Source organism: Lissotriton helveticus, chromosome 6 (assembly GCF_964261635.1).
Source record: "Lissotriton helveticus chromosome 6, aLisHel1.1, whole genome shotgun sequence".
NCBI classification, from domain to species: Eukaryota; Metazoa; Chordata; class Amphibia; order Caudata; family Salamandridae; genus Lissotriton; species Lissotriton helveticus.
In genome coordinates this window covers 1469327987-1469352878 of record NC_136067.1, presented here as the reverse complement: position 1 = coordinate 1469352878, position 24892 = coordinate 1469327987, and the positions used below count along the sequence as shown (strand labels likewise).

General features: G+C 44.3%; 1 protein-coding gene across 1 annotated transcript in view; it reads left to right on the top strand.

Annotated features, from left to right (window-relative positions):
- Positions 1-24892, top strand: part of LOC144762748 (uncharacterized) — a 712524-nt gene that overhangs the window by 513997 nt on the left and 173635 nt on the right. The window contains exon 17 of the mRNA XM_078648000.1: positions 1796-1888. Coding sequence (XP_078504126.1) covers positions 1796-1888 — 93 coding nt within the window. The remainder of the gene's footprint in view (positions 1-1795; positions 1889-24892) is intronic.

Here is a 24892-nt window from a genome sequence, read left to right as displayed (position 1 = left end):
TATCTACTACCCCTTAACGCTACCAATGCCTGAGCCCTGTCAGCCGCTTAAAAACCTGAAATGCTACTTTTTCCTGAGCCCTAAAAATCTCCTACTACTCCTTAACACTACCCTTTCCTGAGCCCTAAAAGCCCTCGCTACCCCTTAACTCTACCTTTGCTTAAACCCTAAAAACTCCTTATTATGCCTAAATGCTACCTTTCACTGAACCTAAAAACACTTACTTCCTATTATTGCTACCCAATACTGAACCCAAAGAAAACCAATACTACCCATTCGCAACACCTTTCCCAGAACTCTAAAAACCCATGCTACACTTTTACGCTACCCAACCATAAACGCAAAAAATCCTGAGTCACCTTTGCAGAGATCTCAGCCGAGAAACAATAGGAGAGGTAGAGGCTGAGGTCTCCAGCTGTGGATTTGTGAATAGCATTTTGTAGAAAGTGAGTAGTAAGACTGTAGTACTACTTTACATACTATAAATGCAGTTTATAAATAGGCCCAATTACATCTAAAATGAACACCAGGCATCCTGGCTTTCCTCTGTCAGAAGACAAAACTTAAGGTCCTTGAGATTTGTCAACCTCAGCATTCAGAGAATCTTTGGGCTCCTGAAGACCTCAAGCCATACAGTTTGTTGATTCCACTCAGGAAAAAACAAAAGGCCGGAACTTAAAAAAACAGCAGAGTAGGGCGATCTTGATGATAATCAGCTTTTCTGAAACTTGCGGTACTCACTAGAATGTTATGGTATTCACAGAGCCGGATAGGGAACCAAATGCAGCTTTAGCAAAGGTATTCAAACCAACCCCTCCTCCTCCTTTCATCTCCGCTCAATCTATGTCTTTCCATCCAGCCATCCATTCTTTCTCATGCTCTCCTCTCTCCCTTATCCCACTCTGATCACTTTCTCTCTGCCTCCTCCCTCCCTACCTACCTCTCTATCTCATGAAGTTTCCCTGTGCCTGCTCCAATTATTGTTGGGGAAAGTTACAGAGCATCAGGGGCCGCTCTGGGCTTTCAAAACAGGCCTTGAAGGGGTCCAGCCCACCAGGGAAATGCTCAGTGGCATTAAAGGCCTGTCTGGCCCTAGTTATTCATATATATTGAGAATTAGTTGGTTTTGTGATTAAGTAAATGTAAATCCGTATTTGTAAAGTGCGAACTACTCACCCATATGGATCTCAAGGCGCTGGGGGCCGTCGTGGAAATTAAGTGAGCTATTGCCCAGAATCACATGGTGCTGAGCTGAGCTGCCGCCGGAGCCGGGGATCGAACAGTAAACGCTGTGCTTCGAAGTCAGCTGCCCTGGCCGCTGCACCACACCTTTCCACTTTATTAATTTATTAAGTTAATTTATGTACTTAATTAAGTATATAAAGCAGGAAACAAATGTGGGATCACACTGCTTCAACTCCCAGCGTGTTCGCCCCTAAGCATTATGGTGGATGCAGTTCATCAAGCGTGTGTACTTGCACAAAAGTTCTTTCGAGTGTTTCACCAGGTTGGTGCAGATCAATGCTGGCCATCTCTAAACACGTGTTTCTGGATTATTATCTGTCATCAGTGGAGATTAGGCATGAAAATATTCGAGGTTGCTGAGCAGGCTGCCAAAATCTTCTCGGGTCACAGTACCTCTCCAGGCACGCAGGTGCCTCTCCACGAACTCGTCAGCTCAAAGCGGCTAGAGGGAGCCTTTTACACAGGAAACAAATGTGGGACATAAAGCACTATAAAAGGCAAAAACCTTTTTAATACTCGAATATATAATATATCTTTGTTTGAATTGCAGCATGTGAGATGGAAGCAGAGAAAGTTTACCGTTTATCTGTGGAGGAGCACCTTCAGCCTTTTAAACAACACATGGAGGAGTTTATAGAGCAAGGTAAAGTACAAAGCTGATTGCTTTTCCTTGCACCTTGTATGTTTACGGAACAATGAAGCCATGATTGCCCATAACGAATTAAAAAGACTTAGTGGTAGCAAATGAATCCTTTTCAGAATAATAGAAAGAGCGTGATTCATCAGAAAGTGTTGTAAAATCCAATATGCAATTGCTGCCTGTACACATGGTTTATTCGTAAACGCGTACATGTCCACATATAGTCCTCTAAACATGCTCTCCTAGCTGCACGCATGTTGCAGGTGATAGTTTTTTTTGTGTGTCTGCAAGTGTGTGAATCTGCAATTCTGGTCTTGGTGAATTTGCATTTCTAAGGTTCAAAGCTACACATTCATAATTTATTTTTCTTTGGTTTGAAAGCGCTTTTTATCAGATTAAATTCCCATACATGCCACAATTTCTTGAACATTTTCTGTGAATCCTGCATCGATCGGTAAACTCTACTGCACTATCTACAACCCTCACCAGGTTCCTCTATGTGTAAATAAGATACTCAAATAAACGTAATGAATGCATTTGAAACCCTGCATTTTTGCTCTTGTATGAGTTCACCTGTTTCACACTGCATACCACACCTGGGGTCAGATGTACGACCTTTTTTAGCAGTCGAAAACGGGAAATCGGCCCGTTTATGACCACTAAATAGGTCTGTGCAATGCACAAAGCCTATTTTGTGAGTCGGTAATCTATTACCGACTCGCAAAATAGGGTTTGCGACTCGCTAATAGTAAGGGGTGTGCCAAGGCCATCCCTTCCAAATAGCAAAATGCACTTCTATGTATGATTTTTTTTTTTTACTGAGTTTTATATAGCGCAAACTTGACCTAAAGGTATCAGGACACTTTCACAAGCACCAGTTGGGTTACATGAGGACATATTAATTTTTTTTGTTAGGCAAGGGGAGATTAAGTGATTTGCCCAGAATCACAAGATGTTGGCGTCCTTGCCCAGACTCGAACCCAGTTCCCCTGATTTGAGGTTGACCGCCCTAGCGGTTAGGCCAACTCCTCTCCACTGATTGTTTTGAAACCGCAATTACAGTTGCAAAACACTCGCAGCTTACCACCTACTTCCTCGTGACTATCAGCAAAAATATTTTTAAGGAGCAGGCAGTGATGCATTTAAAAAAAAAAATGTTTTATTTAAAAAAAAGTCACAGACATGGTCGTCTGCTGACCCAAGCAGGCCACCCTCCTTGTGAGTGCTGGCCATTCCCCATTGAGTTGCAAATTGCAACCTACCTCATGAATATTAATGAGGCAGGTCGTTTGCAATCCCATTGGAAATAGCAAACAGTGTCTGAGACACTGCTGTACATTCCATTTTGAGATTCGCAAATTGTGACTCGCAAAACGTTGCAATTTGCGACTCACAAAATGTTATGGCTGAAAATCTGGCCCCTGATACGCAACTTGGTATGCCTTCTTTCAAACATTCATGTCGGAGACTTGAGTGCATAATTCGCAAATCATTTGCACACATGCACACGTACATAACACCTCTGCTTTGCTAATTAGCTTTGTAAATGGTAACAACACTGCATGTGCAATTTACATAATGTTCATGCTTACAAACTGAAAAGGTGTGATAAATGATGGTTTAGGTATTTCAGAATAGAGAGGGTCTAGTACTCAAATATCACCTTAGATGTGCCTAGAATACATTATATACCGACCTACATAGAGCCGAAGCGATGAAATGTTACATAACAAATGCAGGACAGTATACAGTAGGTACAAAGATGTATTTAATACCATGATCCCTCCAAATGAAACAAATGTAGAAAACAAATCCTTGTGCAAAACAATGGGCATTTAGAATGGTGTGGTAGCGCCAAGAACAAGAATATAAACTGACTATCAAGATGATCTGAGCATGGTCATTTTAAGACTTGTTATGTTATGTTATGTTATGTTATGTTAACTTTTGTCTTTTATAGCGCACGGCTACTCCATGGAGTGTCCCGGCGCTTTTAATACAACCATCACAGAGTAACACAACACATTGAAGCAAGGAGAGACAAGAACAAAAGCAGACTACTGGGCAAAAAGCCAGGTTTTAAGGCCTTTCCTAAAAATCAGTAGATTAGAGGTGCTGCGAAGTGACAAAGGGAGCGTGTTCCACATCTGCGATGCCAACAGCCCAAAGGAGCGGCCCCCTATGCGAGCCTTTTTTACTCGAGGGACCACCGCCAGAAACAGAGATTCAGACCTCAAAGAACGGGTCGGATGGTAAAAAACCAACCTCTTCTGGAGATATTTTGCCCCCGACGCATAGAGAGCCTTGTGCGCCAGGGTCAAAGCCTTGAACACAATCCGTTTTCGGACAGGCAGGCAATGGAGCGACTGCAGGAGTCCCGAAACTCTGGCGCACCTGTAAAGGCCAAAAATGGCCCACGCAGCCGAGTTCTGGACCACCTGGAGCCGCTGCAAAAGGTAGTCCGGTAGGCCAAGATACAGGACGTTGGAATAGTCCAATCTTGAGCCAATTAAGGCCTGCCCCGTTAACTTCCTGTGATCTACTGAAAGTAAAGGGAAAAACTTACGCAGCATCCTAAGCAGGCCAAAACAAGTTCCCGAGAGACCAAGAATCTGAGACCTTAGCGCCAGGCCATTATCCATCTTAATTCCCAGATTCTTAGCCAGCTAGGACGAATGTGCTGGAGGAAACATGTTAACCGGCCACCATTCCTCCCAGTCCGGATCGTGAGGACAGCCGAAGAAGAGTACCTCAGATTTATCTGAGTTGCATTTGAGGCTGTTCAGCTGGAACCATTCGAAAACAGCCCCAAGGCACTCACGGATACTCTCTCCATCAAACTCTTCTCCTTTCCTGCACGTAAAAAGGAGCTGAGTATCGTCAGCATAGGATACGATCTGGGCCCCATAAGACTCCGCCAGTGCCGCAAGAGGGGTCATAAAGATGTTGAAAAGCATCGGGCTCAACACAGAACCCTGTGGAACTCCGACTCCCAAAGGCGGCATCATGGCAGAGCTAGGTGGGGCCCAGACCGTTTGTCGGCGATCGGCCAAAAATGATCTAAACCAGCTGAACTCCGTCCCCCTCAGACCGATCTCATGGAGTCTGATGAGGAGACCCTCGTGGGGGACGGTATCAAAGGCTGCCGACAAGTCCAGCATAACAAGCATGGCTTTGCCTCCCGAATCCCGCACCTCTTTAATAGCCTCAGACACCTCCAAGAGCGCCGTCTCGGTGCTTAGATTGGGGCGGAAGCCAGATTGAGTGGGGTGCAGGAGACTGTAAGATTCCAGGAAATTGGAAAGCACCGTATGAACATGCTTCTCGAGAATCTTCGCCAGCGCCGGGAGAAGAGAGATTGGCCTATAATTGGCCAAAGCCTCCGGGTCAAGACCAGGCTTCTTGAGAAGGGGAATGACCATCGCCTGTTTCCAAGCCTGCGGAACCACCCCTCGACTCAAGGAGAGATTCAGGAGCGGGTTCGCCAGTGGGTTTATAACATCGGCCATTTTTGCAAGGAATTTGGCCGGACATGGGTCAAGAGGCGACCCCGACTTAAGGTTAGCCATAAATGCCAACGATGAAGAGATCAAAAGAGGTGGAAAAGCCGCCAAGACTGGGCCCACAAAAGGCCGCGAACCTGACCCATCTTCAGAGCTCCAAGGAACTTCAAAGACCCTCAGGGGAAAAGAGTCCTGGATCAGTGTGATCTTGGTGGTAAAAAAATCCGCGAGAGCCGAGACCCAAGAGTCCAGTGGGGCGGCCTGAGTAGAATTAGTTTGTGCGGTTGTGAATTCCCTAACAATTGTAAAAATCTCCTTGCAGGAGTTAGAGGCCGTCTCTATCCTTCTTGCATAGTAGCCCTTTTTCTCCAGTAGGATGTCACGATGATAGGCCTTAACCGCGATCCTATAAGCAAGCCTGGCCGCTGGATCATACTGGGAGCGCCAGGCTCTTTCCGCCACCTTACACTGCCTACGAGAGGCCGACAGTGCTTCGGTGAACCAGGGGGCAGAGACCCGTTTTGATGTTGCTCGGGGGGCCATCACGGGAGCCAGATCGTTCAGCCTCTCCGTGAGCCACACCTGCAAGGCCTCTACATCCCTCTCCAGGTCACCCGAACAAGGGCAGGGATGATCACAGGATGCCTGAGCCAGCATTGCTGGAGTCACACGATGAAGGGCCTTGGAGACTCGCCCACGCTGTCTAGGAGCGGTACTAGATGGCTTACTGGTACCTAGTACAAAAAATGTCACCAGGCTATGGTCCGACCAGAGCACCGGCAGAAGTGACATGACCTCGATGGGGGACGTGGAGAAAACCTGATCTAAGGTATGACCCCTTACATGCGTTGGCCCAAAAAGATAAGGAGCAAGGCCAAGGGGGGCCGTAATCTCCATCAACTTGATCACATCCGGGTCCAGGCCCTCATCCATATGGAAGTTAAAATCTCCCGCCAAGATGCAATGCTCCGCTCTTAGAGCCAGCACAGAGATGGCCGACTGAAGCTCATCAAAAAAGGAGCCTGCCAATCCAGGGGGCCTATACACTAGGAGCCCCTTAAGGGATTGATGCGGCGACAGCGCTATAGAAAAAGCGAGGGCTTCAGATCCTGAGATGGTATCCATAGGAATGATAGTGCAAGTGGCGGACTTCTTCACCACAAGTGCAACACCCCCGCCCCTCCCCTCCAGTCTGTCTTGTCTATAGATATTATAATCGGGGGGAATTGCTATGGCTATGTCAGGATTAGACGAGTCCTCAAACCAGGTCTCAGTCAGCATCAGGCACAGCGGCTTTTCAGCGGCCAGCAGATCGTGAATATCCTGCGCATGCCTGCGTGCAGATCTAGTGTTAAGAAGCAGACAAAGATGCCTCACACTGTCCGCCTCCCTGCTCGGCAGAGTGACCGGGGCATAGTCTGGTACCCAGTCGCAACCAGGGCAGCGTCTCTTACCCTTATATCGGCCCGGGAAGACTGTATGGCAACCGCATCGAGAGTTTCGCAGAGCCCATAACTCAAATGACGTATAGGTAGTCCTACTGACAGTAGGATGGGACAGTCCAGGTGAGAGGGCCCCGCCCGCTGCTCCGCTCGCCTCCGGGACGTTGACGGGCGCAGACGGGCTGGACTCTGGCGTGACTCGGGCGGTGATCCGGCATTCATGCAGCGCGTGACCGCTGCGCGTCAGCATGACTTCCTTAAGAGGAGGTCGAGCTTCCTTAGGCGCTAGAGCGTGTACTGCACGCCCGGCGTCCTTCCCCTCACCCAATATGGCCACCGAACTTCCCAACTGCCGAGGGGCAGCAACTAAATGACCCAGGACCCGCAAAACGCGGTGGTTTTACAATTAGGATGCAGGTATGAGGAGCAGCAATTAAAAACAAGGGAAAACAAAATTAAAAATAAAAATAAATACAAAAACGAAGGATTGTTAAAAGTGCTTGAAAATCAAGCTAGATGCCCCAGAGAGCGAGCAATGCGGTATGACCGCTCTGCTTAGGTCGAATGTTCCACAAAACAGCAAGAGCGAGCCCTGCTCTTACCTTCCTTAAGAGGAGGTCGAGCTTCCTTAGGCGCTAGAGCGTGTACTGCACGCCCGGCGTCCTTCCCCTCACCCAATATGGCCGCCGAACTTCCCAACTGCCGAGGGGCAGCAACTAAATGACCCAGGACCCGCAAAACGCGGTGGTTTTACAATTAGGATGCAGGTATGAGGAGCAGCAATTAAAAACAAGGGAAAACGAAATTAAAAATAAAAATAAATACAAAAACGAAGGATTGTTAAAAGTGCTTGAAAATCAAGCTTGATGCCCCAGAGAGCGAGCAATGCGGTATGACCGCTCTGCTTAGGTCGGATGTTCCACAAAACAGCAAGACCAAGCCCTGCTCTTACCTTCCTTAAGAGGAGGTCGAGCTTCCTTAGGCGCTAGAGCGTGTACTGCACGCCCGGCGTCCTTCCCCTAACCCAATATGGCCGCCGAACTTCCCAACTGCCGAGGGGCAGCAACTAAATGACCCAGGACCCGCAAAACGCGGTGGTTTTACAATTAGGATGCAGGTATGAGGAGCAGCAATTAAAAACAAGGGAAAACGAAATTAAAAATAAAAATAAATACAAAAACGAAGGATTGTTAAAAGTGCTTGAAAATCAAGCTAGATGCCCCAGAGAGCAAGCAATGCGGTATGACCGCTCGGCTTAGGTCGGATGTTCCACAAAACAGCAAGACCAAGCCCTGCTCTTACCTTCCTTAAGAGGAGGTCAAGCTTCCTTAGGCGCTAGAGCGTGTACTGCACGCCCGGCGTCCTTCCCCTAACCCAATATGGCCGCCGAACTTCCCAACTGCCGAGGGGCAGCAACTAAATGACCCAGGACCCGCAAAACGCGGTGGTTTTACAATTAGGATGCAGGTATGAGGAGCAGCAATTAAAAACAAGGGAAAACGAAATTAAAAATAAAAATAAATACAAAAACGAAGGATTGTTAAAAGTGCTTGAAAATCAAGCTAGATGCCCCAGAGAGCGAGCAATGCGGTATAACCGCTCTGCTTAGGTCGGATGTTCCACAAAACAGCAAGACCGAGCCCTGCTCTTACCTTCCTTAAGAGGAGGTCGAGCTTCCTTTGGCGCTAGAGCGTGTACTGCACGCCCGGCGTCCTTCCCCTCACCCAATATGGCCGCCGAACTTCCCAACTGCCGAGGGGCAGCAACTAAATGACCCAGGACCCGCAAAACGCGGTGGTTTTACAATTAGGATGCAGGTATGAGGAGCAGCAATTAAAAACAAGGGAAAACGAAATTAACAATAAAAATAAATACAAAAACGAAGGATTGTTAAAAGTGCTTGAAAATCAAGCTATACATGCCCCAGAGAGCGAGCAATGTGGTATAACCGCTCTGCTTAGGTCGGATGTTCCACAAAACAGCAAGACCGAGCCCTGCTCTTACCTTCCTTAAGAGGAGGTCGAGCTTCCTTAGGCGCTAGAGCGTGTACTGCACGCCCGACGTCCTTCCCCTCACCCAATATGGCCGCCGAACTTCCCAACTACCGAGGGGCAGCAACTAAATGACCCAGGACCCGCAAAACGCGGTGGTTTTACAATTAGGATGCAGGTATGAGGAGCAGCAATTAAAAACAAGGGAAAACGAAATTAAAAATAAAAATAAATACAAAGACGAAGGATTGTTAAAAGTGCTTGAAAATCAAGCTAGATGCCCCAGAGAGCGAGCAATGCGGTATGACCGCTCTGCTTAGGTCGAATGTTCCACAAAACAGCAAGAGCGAGCCCTGCTCTTACCTTCCTTAAGAGGAGGTCGAGCTTCCTTAGGCGCTAGAGCGTGTACTGCACGCCCAGCGTCCTTCCCCTCACCCAATATGGCCGCCGAACTTCCCAACTGCCGAGGGGCAGCAACTAAATGACCCAGGACCCGCAAAACGCGGTGGTTTTACAATTAGGATGCAGGTATGAGGAGCAGCAATTAAAAACAAGGGAAAACGAAATTAAAAATAAAAATAAATACAAAAACGAAGGATTGTTAAAAGTGCTTGAAAATCAAGCTTGATGCCCCAGAGAGCGAGCAATGCGGTATGACCGCTCTGCTTAGGTCGGATGTTCCACAAAACAGCAAGACCATGCCCTGCTCTTACCTTCCTTAAGAGGAGGTCGAGCTTCCTTAGGCGCTAGAGCGTGTACTGCACGCCCGGCGTCCTTCCCCTCACCCAATATGGCCACCGAACTTCCCAACTGCCGAGGGGCAGCAACTAAATGACCCAGGACCCGCAAAACGCAGTGGTTTTACAATTAGGATGCAGGTATGAGGAGCAGCAATTAAAAACAAGGGAAAACGAAATTAAAAATAAAAATAAATACAAAAACGAAGGATTGTTAAAAGTGCTTGAAAATCAAGCTAGATGCCCCAGAGAGCAAGCAATGCGGTATGACCGCTCGGCTTAGGTCGGATGTTCCACAAAACAGCAAGACCAAGCCCTGCTCTTACCTTCCTTAAGAGGAGGTCGAGGTTCCTTAGGCGCTAGAACGTGTACTGCATGCCTGGCGTCCTTCCCCTAACCCAATATGGCCGCCGAACTTCCCAACTGCCGAGGGGCAGCAACTAAATGACCCAGGACCCGCAAAACGCGGTGGTTTTACAATTAGGATGCAGGTATATGGAGCAGCAATTAAAAACAAGGGAAAACGAAATTAAAAATAAAAATAAATACAAAAACGAAGGATTGTTAAAAGTGCTTGAAAATCAAGCTAGATGCCCCAGAGAGCGAGCAATGCGGTATAACCGCTCTGCTTAGGTCGGATGTTCCACAAAACAGCAAGACCGAGCCCTGCTCTTACCTTCCTTAAGAGGAGGTCGCGCTTCCTTAGGCGCTAGAGCGTGTACTGCACGCCCGGCGTCCTTCCCCTCACCCAATATGGCCGCCGAACTTCCCAACTACCGAGGGGCAGCAACTAAATGACCCAGGACCCGCAAAACGCGGTGGTTTTACAATTAGGATGCAGGTATGAGGAGCAGCAATTAAAAACAAGGGAAAACGAAATTAAAAATAAAAATAAATACAAAAACGAACGATTGTTAAAAGTGGTTGAAAATCAAGCTAGATGCCCCAGAGAGCAAGCAATGCGGTATGACCGCTCGGCTTAGGTCGGATGTTCCACAAAACAGCAAGACCAAGCCCTGCTCTTACCTTCCTTAAGAGGAGGTCGAGCTTCCTTAGGCGCTAGAGCGTGTACTGCACGCCCGGCGTCCTTCCCCTAACCCAATATGGCCGCCGAACTTCCCAACTGCCGAGGGGCAGCAACTAAATGACCCAGGACCCGCAAAACGCGATGGTTTTACAATTAGGATGCAGGTATGAGGAGCAGCAATTAAAAACAAGGGAAAACGAAATTAAAAATAAAAATAAATACAAAAACGAAGGATTGTTAAAAGTGCTTGAAAATCAAGCTAGATGCCCCAGAGAGCAAGCAATGCGGTATGACCGCTCGGCTTAGGTCGGATGTTCCACAAAACAGCAAGACCAAGCCCTGCTCTTACCTTCCTTAAGAGGAGGTCGAGCTTCCTTAGGCGCTAGAGCGTGTACTGCACGCCTGGCGTCCTTCCCCTAACCCAATATGGCCGCCGAACTTCCCAACTGCCGAGGGGCAGCAACTAAATGACCCAGGACCCGCAAAACGCGGTGGTTTTACAATTAGGATGCAGGTATGAGGAGCAGCAATTAAAAACAAGGGAAAACGAAATTAAAAATAAAAATAAATACAAAAACGAAGGATTGTTAAAAGTGCTTGAAAATCAAGCTAGATGCCCCAGAGAGCGAGCAATGCGGTATAACCGCTCTGCTTAGGTCGGATGTTCCACAAAACAGCAAGACCGAGCCCTGCTCTTACCTTCCTTAAGAGGAGGTCGAGCTTCCTTTGGCGCTAGAGCGTGTACTGCACGCCCGGCGTCCTTCCCCTCACCCAATATGGCCGCCGAACTTCCCAACTGCCGAGGGGCAGCAACTAAATGACCCAGGACCCGCAAAACGCGGTGGTTTTACAATTAGGATGCAGGTATGAGGAGCAGCAAATAAAAACAAGGGAAAACGAAATTAACAATAAAAATAAATACAAAAACGAAGGATTGTTAAAAGTGCTTGAAAATCAAGCTACATGCCCCAGAGAGCGAGCAATGCGGTATAACCGCTCTGCTTAGGTCGGATGTTCCACAAAACAGCAAGACCGAGCCCTGCTCTTACCTTCCTTAAGAGGAGGTTGAGCTTCCTTTGGCGCTAGAGCGTGTACTGCACGCCCGGCGTCCTTCCCCTCACCCAATATGGCCGCCGAACTTCCCAACTGCCGAGGGGCAGCAACTAAATGACCCAGGACCCGCAAAACGCGGTGGTTTTACAATTAGGATGCAGGTATGAGGAGCAGCAATTAAAAACAAGGGAAAACGAAATTAAAAATAAAAATAAATACAAAAACGAAGGATTGTTAAAAGTGCTTGAAAATCAAGCTAGATGCCCCAGAGAGCGAGCAATGCGGTATGACCGCTCTGCTTAGGTCGGATGTTCCACAAAACAGCAAGCTTTTGAGGAAGATTTACAAACATTTTGCGGTGGTCACAAAATGTTTTTTTCCTAAATACCTTTCCAGTGCAAAACGTATTTTTCACTGGAAAGTACCCTGAAAATAATGCAAAGCAGCGCAAAGCACGGCTTTGCGTTACTTAGCGACAAGGTGGCGTTACATGGGTGGTACATGGGCGTTGCCTTGCTACCACCCATGCCTTTTGAAGCAAAACCCTACCAAAAACAATAGAAGACAGGGTTTAGCACCAAACGTTAACTCCATTACAAAGCAGGTGTTAAGAGGAGAAATGTTTTTATTTCTCCTTTCTTTGCCGACTTCACATGCATGCTGAAATGAGCAGCGCACATACAAAGTAAAAAAAGTTTTAAAGTGTGCCTAGCCGTAGTATTTTGTATAGGAGCAGTTTCCTTCCTATATAAAACCTATGGAAGACTCAGGTACGCATCCTGGCACTAGGGCACTAAGGTGTGTGCCTGGCACTAGGCAGCTGAATTCGGCACTGGCTCTACGGAGATGGGGAGGAGAGAGCCATATCTGTGTAGATATGACGCTCTCCTGCTCCCTCCCTGTCACACAATGCAGCGCAACATTTTTAGCTGCGGCGTTTCATGCCTTTTGCGAAAATCGGGGCCATTGACTCTCAGTTTCCCTCTCCTACCATTTCAATAGACACTGCACCCAGCCAATGAATAAACAGAATTCAGAATTGTTGGGGTCTTGAGATTTTATTAGCCTCAGTTTATGAAGGAATTTTATAAAGTATATTTACGTGAAATGTGTGATAATTAGTAGCTTTGCAGATAATTTTCGTAAAATAGCTTGCTTAGTCCAATAGAATCTTAATATAACCACAGTATACATGAAATATTTAATGTATAGGGGGACTTACGACTGTCATTTTTCCTTAAAACTTTAAAAACATGGAAACATTGAAGTCACTTGGCCCATCTGCACTATCTTTGGAACACTGGAGGTAGCATGTCATAAGAAGTGTTTATAAACGTGATTAGTATTGTTTGAAAAACACTTCTGGTGGCTTCATACATTTTAAATACTAAACAACAATGGACATCTTGTGTCAAAAATGTTAATAATACCGCTTAGGTAGTTCATTGAAGTGAGCACCCATTACAGAAGTCTGTGTACAATGCCCTAAATCTAGGCAGATCATCTCAGGATTACATTATCCTAAGGTGGCTGAATAAGTACCATTCATTTAGTTAACAACAATGTAGCTATGAGGAAAGAGAGTGTGCAGAGATCCATGTAAACTGCTTGTCACTTGCTTGAGTCCAGGCAGTATCAACTGAGGATTACATCGTTCTGAGGTGGATGAAATGAGTACCATTAATTTAGTTAACAACAACACTGTGGAGTCCAGGGGCGGGACACAGCAGGCACAAGAAATGTGAGGTAAGATTACATTTATTAGATGAAATTTCTAGGCTAAAGAATGCCATCTTCCCATATCTAAAATCCGATTGCAACTGGTCATTGGCCAGTACAAACAATTCATTCCAATCACAGTATTTCAAATTCTAGGACCTTGGAATTACTTACTTCATGTCTTTCCTCTTACAAAACAACATCAACGAATGAATAGTCAAATATAGAAGACAGCAATAATTTACCTAGAAAGGTTGCCTACATACAGAAAAGAACTAAGATGAACATCACCATATTATCCATCACAATTATTGTTTTGAAATTTCCAGGTTTACATTTCTGCATACTATTATTAGTTTTATTCACATTGCATCTTTGAATCTACTTATTTGATGTAAGTTTGAGACCCTTGCATCTGGTGTTTTCACTGACCTGCTGTATATCTCAAACTCTTTCAAATGACATTTGAACTTGGGAAATGGAGTAATTCCCACGGGAACTTTGATCACTACATAATCTTCAATGTGTACCGGATTCCACCCCACTGCTTTACTTCTGTCATGAGATTCTTCGTTTCTATGCATTGCTCTGTCTTTTTTTCACACCAATCACCCTTAGGGTAGCCATCACAGGCCCTTTTATTCCAAACCATCCAACTAAGAGGCATTTGGTATTCCGTCCCCCCCCCCCCCCCCCTAAAAAGCTCAAAAGGGGATCTCTCTGTACTAGTATGTGAAGACATCCAGTATATTCACACTTTCCTAGCTATTTCATACAGTTTAGATTATTGATTTTCGCTATCTGAATGCATTCGTTAAACACATGATTAAACTTCTCAATTGCCACATTTCTTCCAGATGGTACAATGAGGACTTTATATATTCAATATCACTGTCCTCCAAATATCTCTCAATTTCTTTTAAGACAAGTTGCACACCATTATCCGTTAATGCCCTTTTTGGGGAGCCTTCTCTGGAAACATATTTGATCTAAAAGTTGTATTAATCTGCCAGTAGGGATATCATGACAATTTCAAACTCCAGCCATTTTGAAAACAGATGCATAAGTACAACCAATTAACTCAAATGCATACCTTCTTGTATAGGACGTATACTGCCTAAACGTATTTCATCTCTCCGTTGTTGAGGCAGTTCGATAAACATCACTGGAGGCAAACGAGATTTCCTTAATTTGTCACTCAGTTGACATTGTACACACTTCCTTATCTCTTGACCACCAAGTAGTTTTAGTGCAACCTAAATGACCCTCATATGCTACTTCCATCAATTTCAATCTAAAAGAGTAAGGAGGTGTTGGACCTGGCCCTTTTTGCTGGGTTATCCCCAAACTTTTAGCCTTCTTCATCCTAATTTTATTATCTTTTTTTGTTGGCTTTAGGACTCAGGGCATTTTACCACTGCTAATCAGTTATAAAGTGTATGTTCTCTCACCCCTAAAACATGCTATGATTGGTTTACATACGTTTGGCATATTTAATTTACTTGTAAGGCCCTTGTGAAGTGGTATCCCATATACCCAGGGCCTGTAAATTGGATGTGTGTAGTGGGCCTGCAGCACAGATTTGCCACCCACAGAAGTAGCCTTACACATCTGTCTCAGACCTGCCATTGCAGTGCCTGCGTGTGCAGCATACTGCCACATTGACTTGACATTTAAAACTACTTTCCAAGCCTTAAACTCCCCTTTTACTACATACAGGTCACCCCTAAGATAGGCCCTAAGTAGCCAGATGGAAAGGGTGCTGTGTAAGTAAAAGGTAGGACAAGTGCCCTTATTGTGTGGCATGCCCTGGTAGTGACAAACACACTATTTTCTCTCTCACTACTCTGAGGCCTACTCCTCTCATAGGCTAGGCTTGGGATTCCCATATATTTGTTTAGGTGGTAATTCCTGATCTGAAAGGAGTAGCGCTGCCATGTTTGGTATGCTTAGAATGGTGGTGATAAATCATGCTTACTGGTGTAGGTGGATTTTGTATTGCTATTTTAGAAATGCCACTATTAGAAAGTGAAAGACATGCAGTTGATGGACGTAATGCAAAACAAATCAAAACATTCACCCCCAGTCAAGTGATCTGGGTTAAATCCTTCATTCTTTTGCTCACCATGCCACCCCAGTTTAGACCTGGCCATATGCACATCTGCCTCATGGAAACAGTGCAGCCCGATCTGCCAAGCCAGGTCCTCCCTGGACCGGAAACAAGCATCCTAGGACCCCTCATCAGCAAGGTTAGCTTGAATCCAGTGGCAGAGTGAGCCCGGGACCCACATCTGGGCATACCCGGCACACTAAGGGAGAGAAAGCAAAATACACACAGTTGATGGATGGAATGCAGAACAAATCAAAACGTTCACCCCCAGTCATGAGATCCGGGTTAAATCCATCCTTTTTTTGCTCACCATGGCACCCCAGTTTAGACCTGGCCATATGCAAATCAATCTTGACCCTGTGCCTCATGGGAACAGTCCAGCCCGAACTGCCAAGCCAGGACTGCCAGACATATAATTCGGCCCTGTGTGCTTTGCAGCCTGACACCAATCCACAACTGCGCCTGGTTGACAGCTACACTTTGTGCATACTTTCCAGACAGCCATAACCCAGGAAGGGGTGGGTGTGACAAGAGAGGCATCTGCATCCATGTGCATAGTGATAGTCTTTCTGGGCTGGGAGAGAGGGAGACAGGTGCACTTACATATGTAGAGGCTGTGTCCTGCCCTCACACAAAAAGGCTGATTTACCCCCTACTGTACATCTTGAGTCAGAGCTGGGATTGAAAGAAAGTGATGTGCACACATAAGGTTTCTTTCTTTTGAAGTCAGCTCTACATCAAAGACATTTTGAGTATAAGTGCAGGGGCTGTGACCCCATGATGGACTCATCTTGACTGCTCTTTTGCTGTTGCCCTGCTACCTGCTACATGCTGGGTGGCCGAAAGGAAGTACTGGATTGCTTTTTTGCTATTTGCCCTACTGCCAGTTGTTCCCTAACTGTGGGGTTCACTCAGCCCTGCTCGGCTGCCAGGATAAGTCGCCACATAGCTCGCTGACTCATTGTGATGGCCTCCCTGCTTTAGTGCCCCCAGTGTTTCCCAAGAAACCAATGCATGGCGACCGCTATCTACACCTTCTTACCTCATCAAAGCTCAGTGCATGGTAAGCATTGTGAACTGCAACTATGTGGTTGCTCCCACTCCTCACTACAGTGTGTGTGGATCACTCCCTAGACCGATGGATAATGTATGTTGAGCACTCCACCTTTCACTGAACCACTGCAGTGCTTGTGTGTTCCCACTAGCTCTGCCCCATTCACTGGGAGAGGGGTGCCCCAGGAACTTTCCTAAGGAGTTCTGAGACTGGCCGAGGCCAGAGGAGCAGTGCTCTGGCTCCTCTTGCGAGAACTCTCCATCCGGCATCAGCAGCGTGTGTGTGCTGACCCAATTCTGCTTGGCGCCATCAGCATACTCTTGGAGAGGACCTGGTAACTTAGAATCCTGACATTAGATTCTCCCGTAACATTGACAGCCATGGGCGAGGAGTATCAGATTATTTAGTCCAAGGACCACATAGAAAAAAAGGACAAAGGAGCTCGGCTATCCGACATCATATTGTCGGTGTAAAAGCAGTTGGGGTGTAGCCCAGAGGTGTCCGTGCCCATATTAAAACAGCGGTACCGGCGAAGTGTCCTTAAGTCCCTAGTCCTGATGAGACCCAGATTAAATGGGCTGAAACGCGTCGACTTCACATTGAAAAGAAGCCCATATTATTGTGATTTGTATTTATAAAGAAAACTTATAACACTAGCCTATAATAGACATAGGGTTGAAATATGTGTGTCCCCTGGCAAGTGTTGATGAGAGAGTTGTCTTTCTTGATTGGCTGCGATTTATAGTTGTTTGCGGAATAATCGGTCACCCGCAGCCACACAAATATTAGGGCAGCAAGGACTCCATATTGCGAGATAGAAATGTATCGATTTTGTTTGTATCATTATTTGTGTTTTTATTAACGTATTTGATGTAAATGTTCGCAATTGATGTGCTTCTAAAAACATATATGTGTGTGTATATATATATATAAAAACGGATGTGGAGCGATATGCATCTGATCTAAAAAACCAGTGTGAGTGCCTTTACAAATAAAATGATTGGTTTCTCTAAAAAGTGTACTTTTTCCGATGGAATAATTTAGATATCTGTTAGGTTGAGAATTAAGTTTGTTGGATCTATTCCGCTGCATCATACTTTTTTTTCCTTGTGCCTGCTCTGGTCCCAAGCACCTGAAGGGCTTGTGCTGGAACTTAAAAGAGGGTGAGCCATTCCTACCTTCAAAAGGGATCAGCTGAATGTACTGCTGCTTTGCTGTATGCATTCTGAGACAGGCCTAACAATGACTACGGCCCGCATTTGCAAGTATTGGTGAAAGCGGGGCTGCGCTGTCTCCACCGTTGTCCCGCCCCCATAAGACCGCATTTCGAACCCCCATACAGACCTCGGATTCCCATCGATACACATTGCTGTGCTGTTTCTCATGGTCCCTGAGCATTACCGCCCCATCTAGAATAGAAGGGCAGGTACGGAGGGGCCTCGACAGAGGCACCTGCTTGTTCACTGAGGAAGACTTCTTTAATTACCGTAGTCACTATAATAGGCACGCAGGAGCTGCTGTGCCCTCTGTTTAAAGCCTAATTACCTCATAAAGCTCAGTCAGGGCGCAGACGCGCTGTGCTTTCTGTTTTGTATGGTGATATTCAGTGATTTATGTGCTGCATTGAAGTATGGGGATTCCTGTTTTTTCTACCATAACCCAACCACTGAATTTCATGCCCTGGTGTCCTAATGTAACTCATTTCAATCACTACAGTATCAGGATAATGAGTATTCTTTCAGGATGGCATTATATGCACATTATTGTTGATTCATGTGTCTCTTCATAACCTGCTCCATTTATTGCCCTGATTTTATGATGTATGTCACTGGAATTCTTAATTCTATATGCGGTGTTACAGAAATTGGGGATCCCTGTTTGCTTCACCAATCTAATTTGACTTCTGTATGCCGCCCCTGCTGCTCGCCTTAAACTGAATGGCAAGATAACCCCCAAATTCATTCTCACACGTGGCACTAGACAGGGCTGCGCCCTTTCGCCTTTGCTATTTATTATAGCTATGGACCCCCTAGCGCGTTACATCCAGGAGAGACATATTCACCGCGGGCTGAGGTTCCACATAGGTCCACTTGTGACTTCATTCTATGATGTGATGCTCTTTGTACGAGACCCAAGTACTAACCTATGACCACTATTGCACGAGGTGGCACAATCTGGAATCTACTCAGATCTAACCATCAACTGGACCAAATCAGAGGTATTCCCGCTGACTCCGGCCATCACCCAATTCAACATTGACTTCCCATTGCGGTGGTCTATTGACCCCCTAAATATCTAGGCATTTATTTGCATTGTAATGCATCCGAGGCAGTCCCCCTCAACTACGGGCCAGCAATAGACAATCTTACAATGCAAGTTGAACTATGAATCAAACTTTCTCTTTCTATAACTGGCAGAATTGCCATCATAAAAATGGTGGTACTTCCACGTTTTTTATATCTCTTTTAAAAAAATTCCCATTGCACTCACCACAACGATTTTTGATACACTACGGGCTTTACTCATCTGACTTATATTGGCAGGCAAGCATCTGCACATAGGGTGGAATTCTTTAATCATGCCATATCACCAAGGAGGATTTGTGGTCCCTGATTTCTATTTATATTATCTATTCGCACAAATCCACTTCACATATTATTGGTATCACATGGACATCCATCTTCAATATCTAAAGCCAGAATATTACCAGGTATACCCAAACTCACTTTCAGCTATACTACTGATAGAGCGTGGGCTCACCTGCTCAACATACTCACCTGGGCCCATATATCTATGTATACATTAAACAGGTAAACCTACACTCAATCAATTGGGAAATTTTTACAATTTGGATTTTTATACCATTTATCTTACCAATCCAATACCTATAGTCCTAAAGGATCAAGGGAGTTAGAGAGAAAATAGAAAATAGATAGCAATAATAATATTTAGCATTTCATGAATAACCACAAACCCGGGAAAAGTTTAAAATCTTTATCTAAGAAAATGTTTGAAAGTTATAAACATGAACTTAAATTAATTTCTCATTCTTGTTTTAAACTAATGCAGATTTTAAAACATAAGCATTTGCAAAAAAATGATTTGGTGAGAAAAATGTCGTTAAGCATTTAAACAGAGGGTGGGTAAGAGAAAGGGAAAACAGTACAATGACAAACCCACACTTAATAGTTACCTAGAATGGTGTGATGACCAACCCTGGTCATAGGCTGAGACAAGAAATAGAATTCCAAAGTACAGGTGTCAGCAGAAAAGAACAGGTACAAGCCAGATTCAGAACCAGGACAGGATACGGACCAAATTGAATCAGGACAGGACCACCACAGGCTAAGACTTGCACCACAGCTAAAGTTCAAAACGCCAGCACTGTAAACCCTCTCTGCAGCTAACAGTCGAACCCCGATTGGGTCATCGATCTCCTTCCCATAACCCCGATTGGGTTATCGAATCTTCTGACAGAGTGCTCCGCCAGCAACTCTGCTGTGGATCACCTATTGAGTGCGTTGGGTCAGTGACAGGTCAGCTATTCGGACAAGTCGGATAATCTAGCTAACTAAGCCTACCCTAGTTATACTATATTTCAGGTCAGTGTACCACCCCCAAGTGTTGCAAATGTGTGAATCCCACAATTTTTTGGGACAAAAACGAGGAGTAGCCATTACACCATATTTTTCTTGAAGCAACTTGTCAATCATGTATTTAAGTCGTTCCCTCCCATAACTATATCTACCCATGTTCTTTTATTCCGCCTGGTAGTGAAATGTATCAATAATCATTTTAAACATTTCAATCAATTCAGCTTCCTCTGGCAAGGCAAGGAGTTCACTCTTCTCCGCCTTCCATGTCCGTCTTGGCTTAGATTCAAGGCTCCAGCTTCTGTGGCTTCAAGACTTGTTGCGCATGCGCAGTTTCTCCAAAGATGGAGTTCAGAAAAACATTTAAGCCTGTTTTATAACATGTAAAAATAGAAAAGAAACAGTTTTAGAGACACAGAATAAATGAATGCACTGTATACCACTTCTTTCTACCTTATTCCCATTATTATATTTTATACTATTGCATTAAATATTAAGCGAAAACAAACAGCTTAGCAAAGCAGCGATGCAAGCTTCTTGCACGTTAGGACACATAACGGCCATCTTAGTTCTATTGCGCAAAAGCAGAAGTTTTCCCACCAAGCATATCACGTGAGCATGACAGGCGCATGCGCAGTAGAAATCCTGCGTAGCAGCAGCCATTTTAGTGCAAGCGGATTATAATTAGTAAAAGCACATTGGCAGGCTTCCTCTAGATGCCTCATATGTCGTGTAATGCAATATTAATGAGACAAAACATGTTAGTTAGTACATTAATATTATTATCGAGAGGGTTGAGTACGAGCAAGTCACTTTATATGTGAAACCTTGCTCCATCACTACCTAAGGGACTACCACGGAAACCTGCTGATATTCAGACATTGCCTACCGCTTGTTGGGCCTGGTTGAAGCTATGGCGATGCCTACAGGCAGAGCTCCTATACTCCCCACATATACCATTAGCTGATAAGCTCTGGTTACCCCCCACAACAGACACTCTCACTAAACACACTCTAGCCCGATACAGACTGTGCACCAATGGCGACTTTTTAAATAATTTGCACCTACGAACTGTAGAAGATCTCACTTCGAAAAGAGATGTGACATACATGGATACATTCCTCCTACACAGGGTGTGATGCTCATTAAAGGGAGCACTCCGAACTGCAACAGCTGAGCCACCACATTTTCCACTGCTTACATTAATTATCACAACATCAGATGGGGCACATTTGGTATCACGTTTATACCATTCACCCCTGGTTCTCCACCCAGCGGCAGGAGGTAAAGCACGCCAAGCCTTGGGACCAGGACGTAGGCTTCCACTATCATAAACTGCTACATTTTAAATATTTGCATCGGGCATACATACCGTACCTTCTAGCCAAAATGGATCCCAAAACTTCTCATGCATATACCAGATGTGCTGCAGATCAGTTGGGCTTTTCAAATCTAGCCTGGAATTTTGGCCTCATTCTAGAATATTGGGGGAGGTCTTCCGACAATTATTCCTGATGATTGAACACACACTACAGTCTATGGCACTGATGGCATAGCTGGTGTACATTAAGCCTCTACAGAAAGGAGTGTGACAATTTCCTGCAATTGCCTTACTTTTTGCAAAACTGTAAGTCTCCCTACATTAGGGTAGTGCGCAGACCCTAACTGTGAAGGCCTGGATCCGTGAACTGATATATTGTGACACCACAAGTGAAATATATGCCACGCTGCAGCCACTGGCTTCACACCAGAAAGACATCTGGCAACCTCTAAAGGCTTTCTTGCAGGCGCATCCCCTATAGATTGGCTAGAAACCTCTGCACAGGTATTGACTTATGATACTGTTCATACAAAATGGGGGTGTGATGTATAAGCATATGTTTCCCTTTGACAGCGCTGATGTAACATATTGATTTAGAGGGCGAGTAATGGATACATGAAAATAGGAGCTGCTCCAGGTTTGAAAAGAGACTCCTATTGGGGGAATCTCTGTGAACCTGGACATATCTTAGAATACCTAGTTTATAATATCATCTCTGCTATAGGGATTATGCATGTGATATATATCAAACACTTGGATGATAATCTGTGACCTGTCTAAACAAGATGTATGACTGAAATGACTAAATTGTGTTTCTTAGGAAGTAATCTGTACCATGTTTTTTTGTTTTGATTTAATTTGTTTTTCTGATGCAGCAATCTGAGATTATTTGAGACCTTGTCTCTTGATGGGCATTAAGTTGTACTTCTATAAATTGCAAAATCTTAATAAATAAAAGTAAAAAAAAAAAAAATTGGCATAGCATTACCAGTTTTTTTAATGATTATGTCATTTTGGTCTGTTTTTTGCACATTATACTATATTGTTTTATAAACCTTATGTGGAGTCTCTTTTGTGGTGTATTCATTGTGTTTCTGTGTGAGTGTGTTGCACATATGCTTTACACATTGCCTCTGGAGATAAGCTTGACTTTTCTGTGTCAAGCTACCAAGGGGTTGATGCCTAAAGTACCGTTTCGGTAATGTGTTTTTTCTGGCAATCATTTCTTGCTTAGTCAGAAAAATTCCTTAAAACACCATCAATAGATACTTTAAGCAAACCATTTCTCCTGAGCATTAATTTCACCAGTCTTAACATTATTCCACTAGTCATCTTCTTCCACCGCAACAGATTTGACATTACCCATTATGCCTAGACCATTGGCACTAACATGTTTTATGCCTGGCAAATATTGAACAATAAAATCATATTTTTGTAAAGATACTGTTCAGTACATTATCTATACCTTTTTTGTTGGAAATCTCCCTTAAAGTCTTATGGTCTGATTCCACTTCAGATCTCCTTCCACACAGGAACTGTTTGAATCTCTTTATAGCCCAAGATACACTATGAGCTTCCATTTCCGCCACTGAGAATTTCGTCTCAATATCTCTTAGAGCTCTTGATGCAAAAGTTAAAGTTTACCTTCTTTCATTGGAATGGCTCGCAAACCTATTTCACTTGAATCTGTTCTAATGCCGCAATACTTGTCACAGTCAAAAGCTTGTAAACACGGCACACTCAGTATTTCATTTTTACCCCAACAAACACACATTTGCACTCCTCATTCCAATCATATACAAAATCTTTTTATGACAACCGTCTTGTATTGAATGATTTGCTTAAAAAATCCTTGATGAATCTGCTGTAGACCTCAGCCATGCCCAGCTATGACATGAACTGTACTTTATTTCAGGGACCTCTTAGCTCTACTTCACTATTCAAAAGATTCTCCTTTGGCTTTACACCTTCTTGAGTTACCCAGTGACCCAAATATTCAATTCCAGATTTCCCAAAAGAACATTTCATGGGTGTTAATGTTAAACCATTCCTTTGCAATATATCCAGCACCACTCTCATTATTGTATTATGTTGATTCACACCCTTCCGAAAAACCAACAAATTATCTTGGAATTATTGAACACCTTCCAACCCAATCCATAACTCTGTGAAAGAAGGATACTTCAGTAATTCCGCATGAAGGCATTGTTATGAACCTAAATGTACCAAACAGTTTTACAAATACTGTGAGATCATGAGAATCAGGATGTAATTTGATTTGATGTTATACCAATGTCAAATAAAGTTTACTGAATACTCAGGTATACTTAAGTTCAGAAATCATTTCAGTAATTATTGGTAAAGAATGCTTGCCCTCAATGACATTTCTATTCAGACTTCTCAAATCAATGCAGGGGTGAATTGCTCCTTCTTGTTTGCTCACCACAACAATAGGACCCAAACAATGTGTGACCTCAATGCTTCTATGACATGCAAATCTAGTATTTTTTTATCTCTAGTTTGAGTTTTCCCTTTATAGTAATTGGTATGTTCATAACCTTACATATAACAAGTTTGGCATCTTTTTTAGTTTGATTTCATGGAAGTACCCGTGTAGACAATACAACACTTCTTCAATTCTTTTGTAAGGCCTAAATCCTGCACCATTAGCTCATTGGCCTGCATTTGCACACTGGCAGCTTCTTTTGAGACAAGCTTAGCAAACAGTCACCTTTTACTGCAACAGAGACTCTGAGTTTAATAGGTCTGTCTCTATAAGCAATTTACTTTCAAAGTACTCTTTTAGGTCTATGGGTGAACCTTCATTATTCCTGCAATGGAATCCAACATTGAAATATGTTATCTCATACAGCCTTTGTAAAGTGCAGTTTCTGAGATGGCTTGGCCTTCTTGTGTTAAAGACTGTCTGACCTATCGGAGTGTGTGTGCCCCAGTGTATTTATGTCCTAGTGTCTATGTACCCTAATTCAGTGTCTGTGTTTCACTGTCCTTGTGCCACAGTCCCTATGTCCTGATGTCCACTACAGTGTCTCTCTATGACAGTGTCTGTGTTTCTCTCTGACCAAGGTTTTTTTTTTACCTCTGCTTGCCCCACAGTCTATGTCCACTTGTCCCAGGGCCTCCGTTAAAGTATCTTTGACATAGTGTTCTTTTTTTCACCAAATCTAGTGTACCCAGTTTGTGTCTCTCTGCAGCCATATTCATGGCTCACTGACTCTACATCCATGTCCATGTGGGTGTGTTTACGTGTGTGTGTGTAATATGCAAAGATGTTGCATGTGATGTACCTGTTTCTGCAGCTTGAGTGAGGAAAATCTGAATTGCAGCTGTCTTCTCTTCTACTTTTTGTGTACGAGAAAAGCTGGAATAGCTCCAGCTTGTGCAGTTCCTTTATGCGTGGGTGGGGGTGTTTGTATGGCTGAAATATGCATTGTGT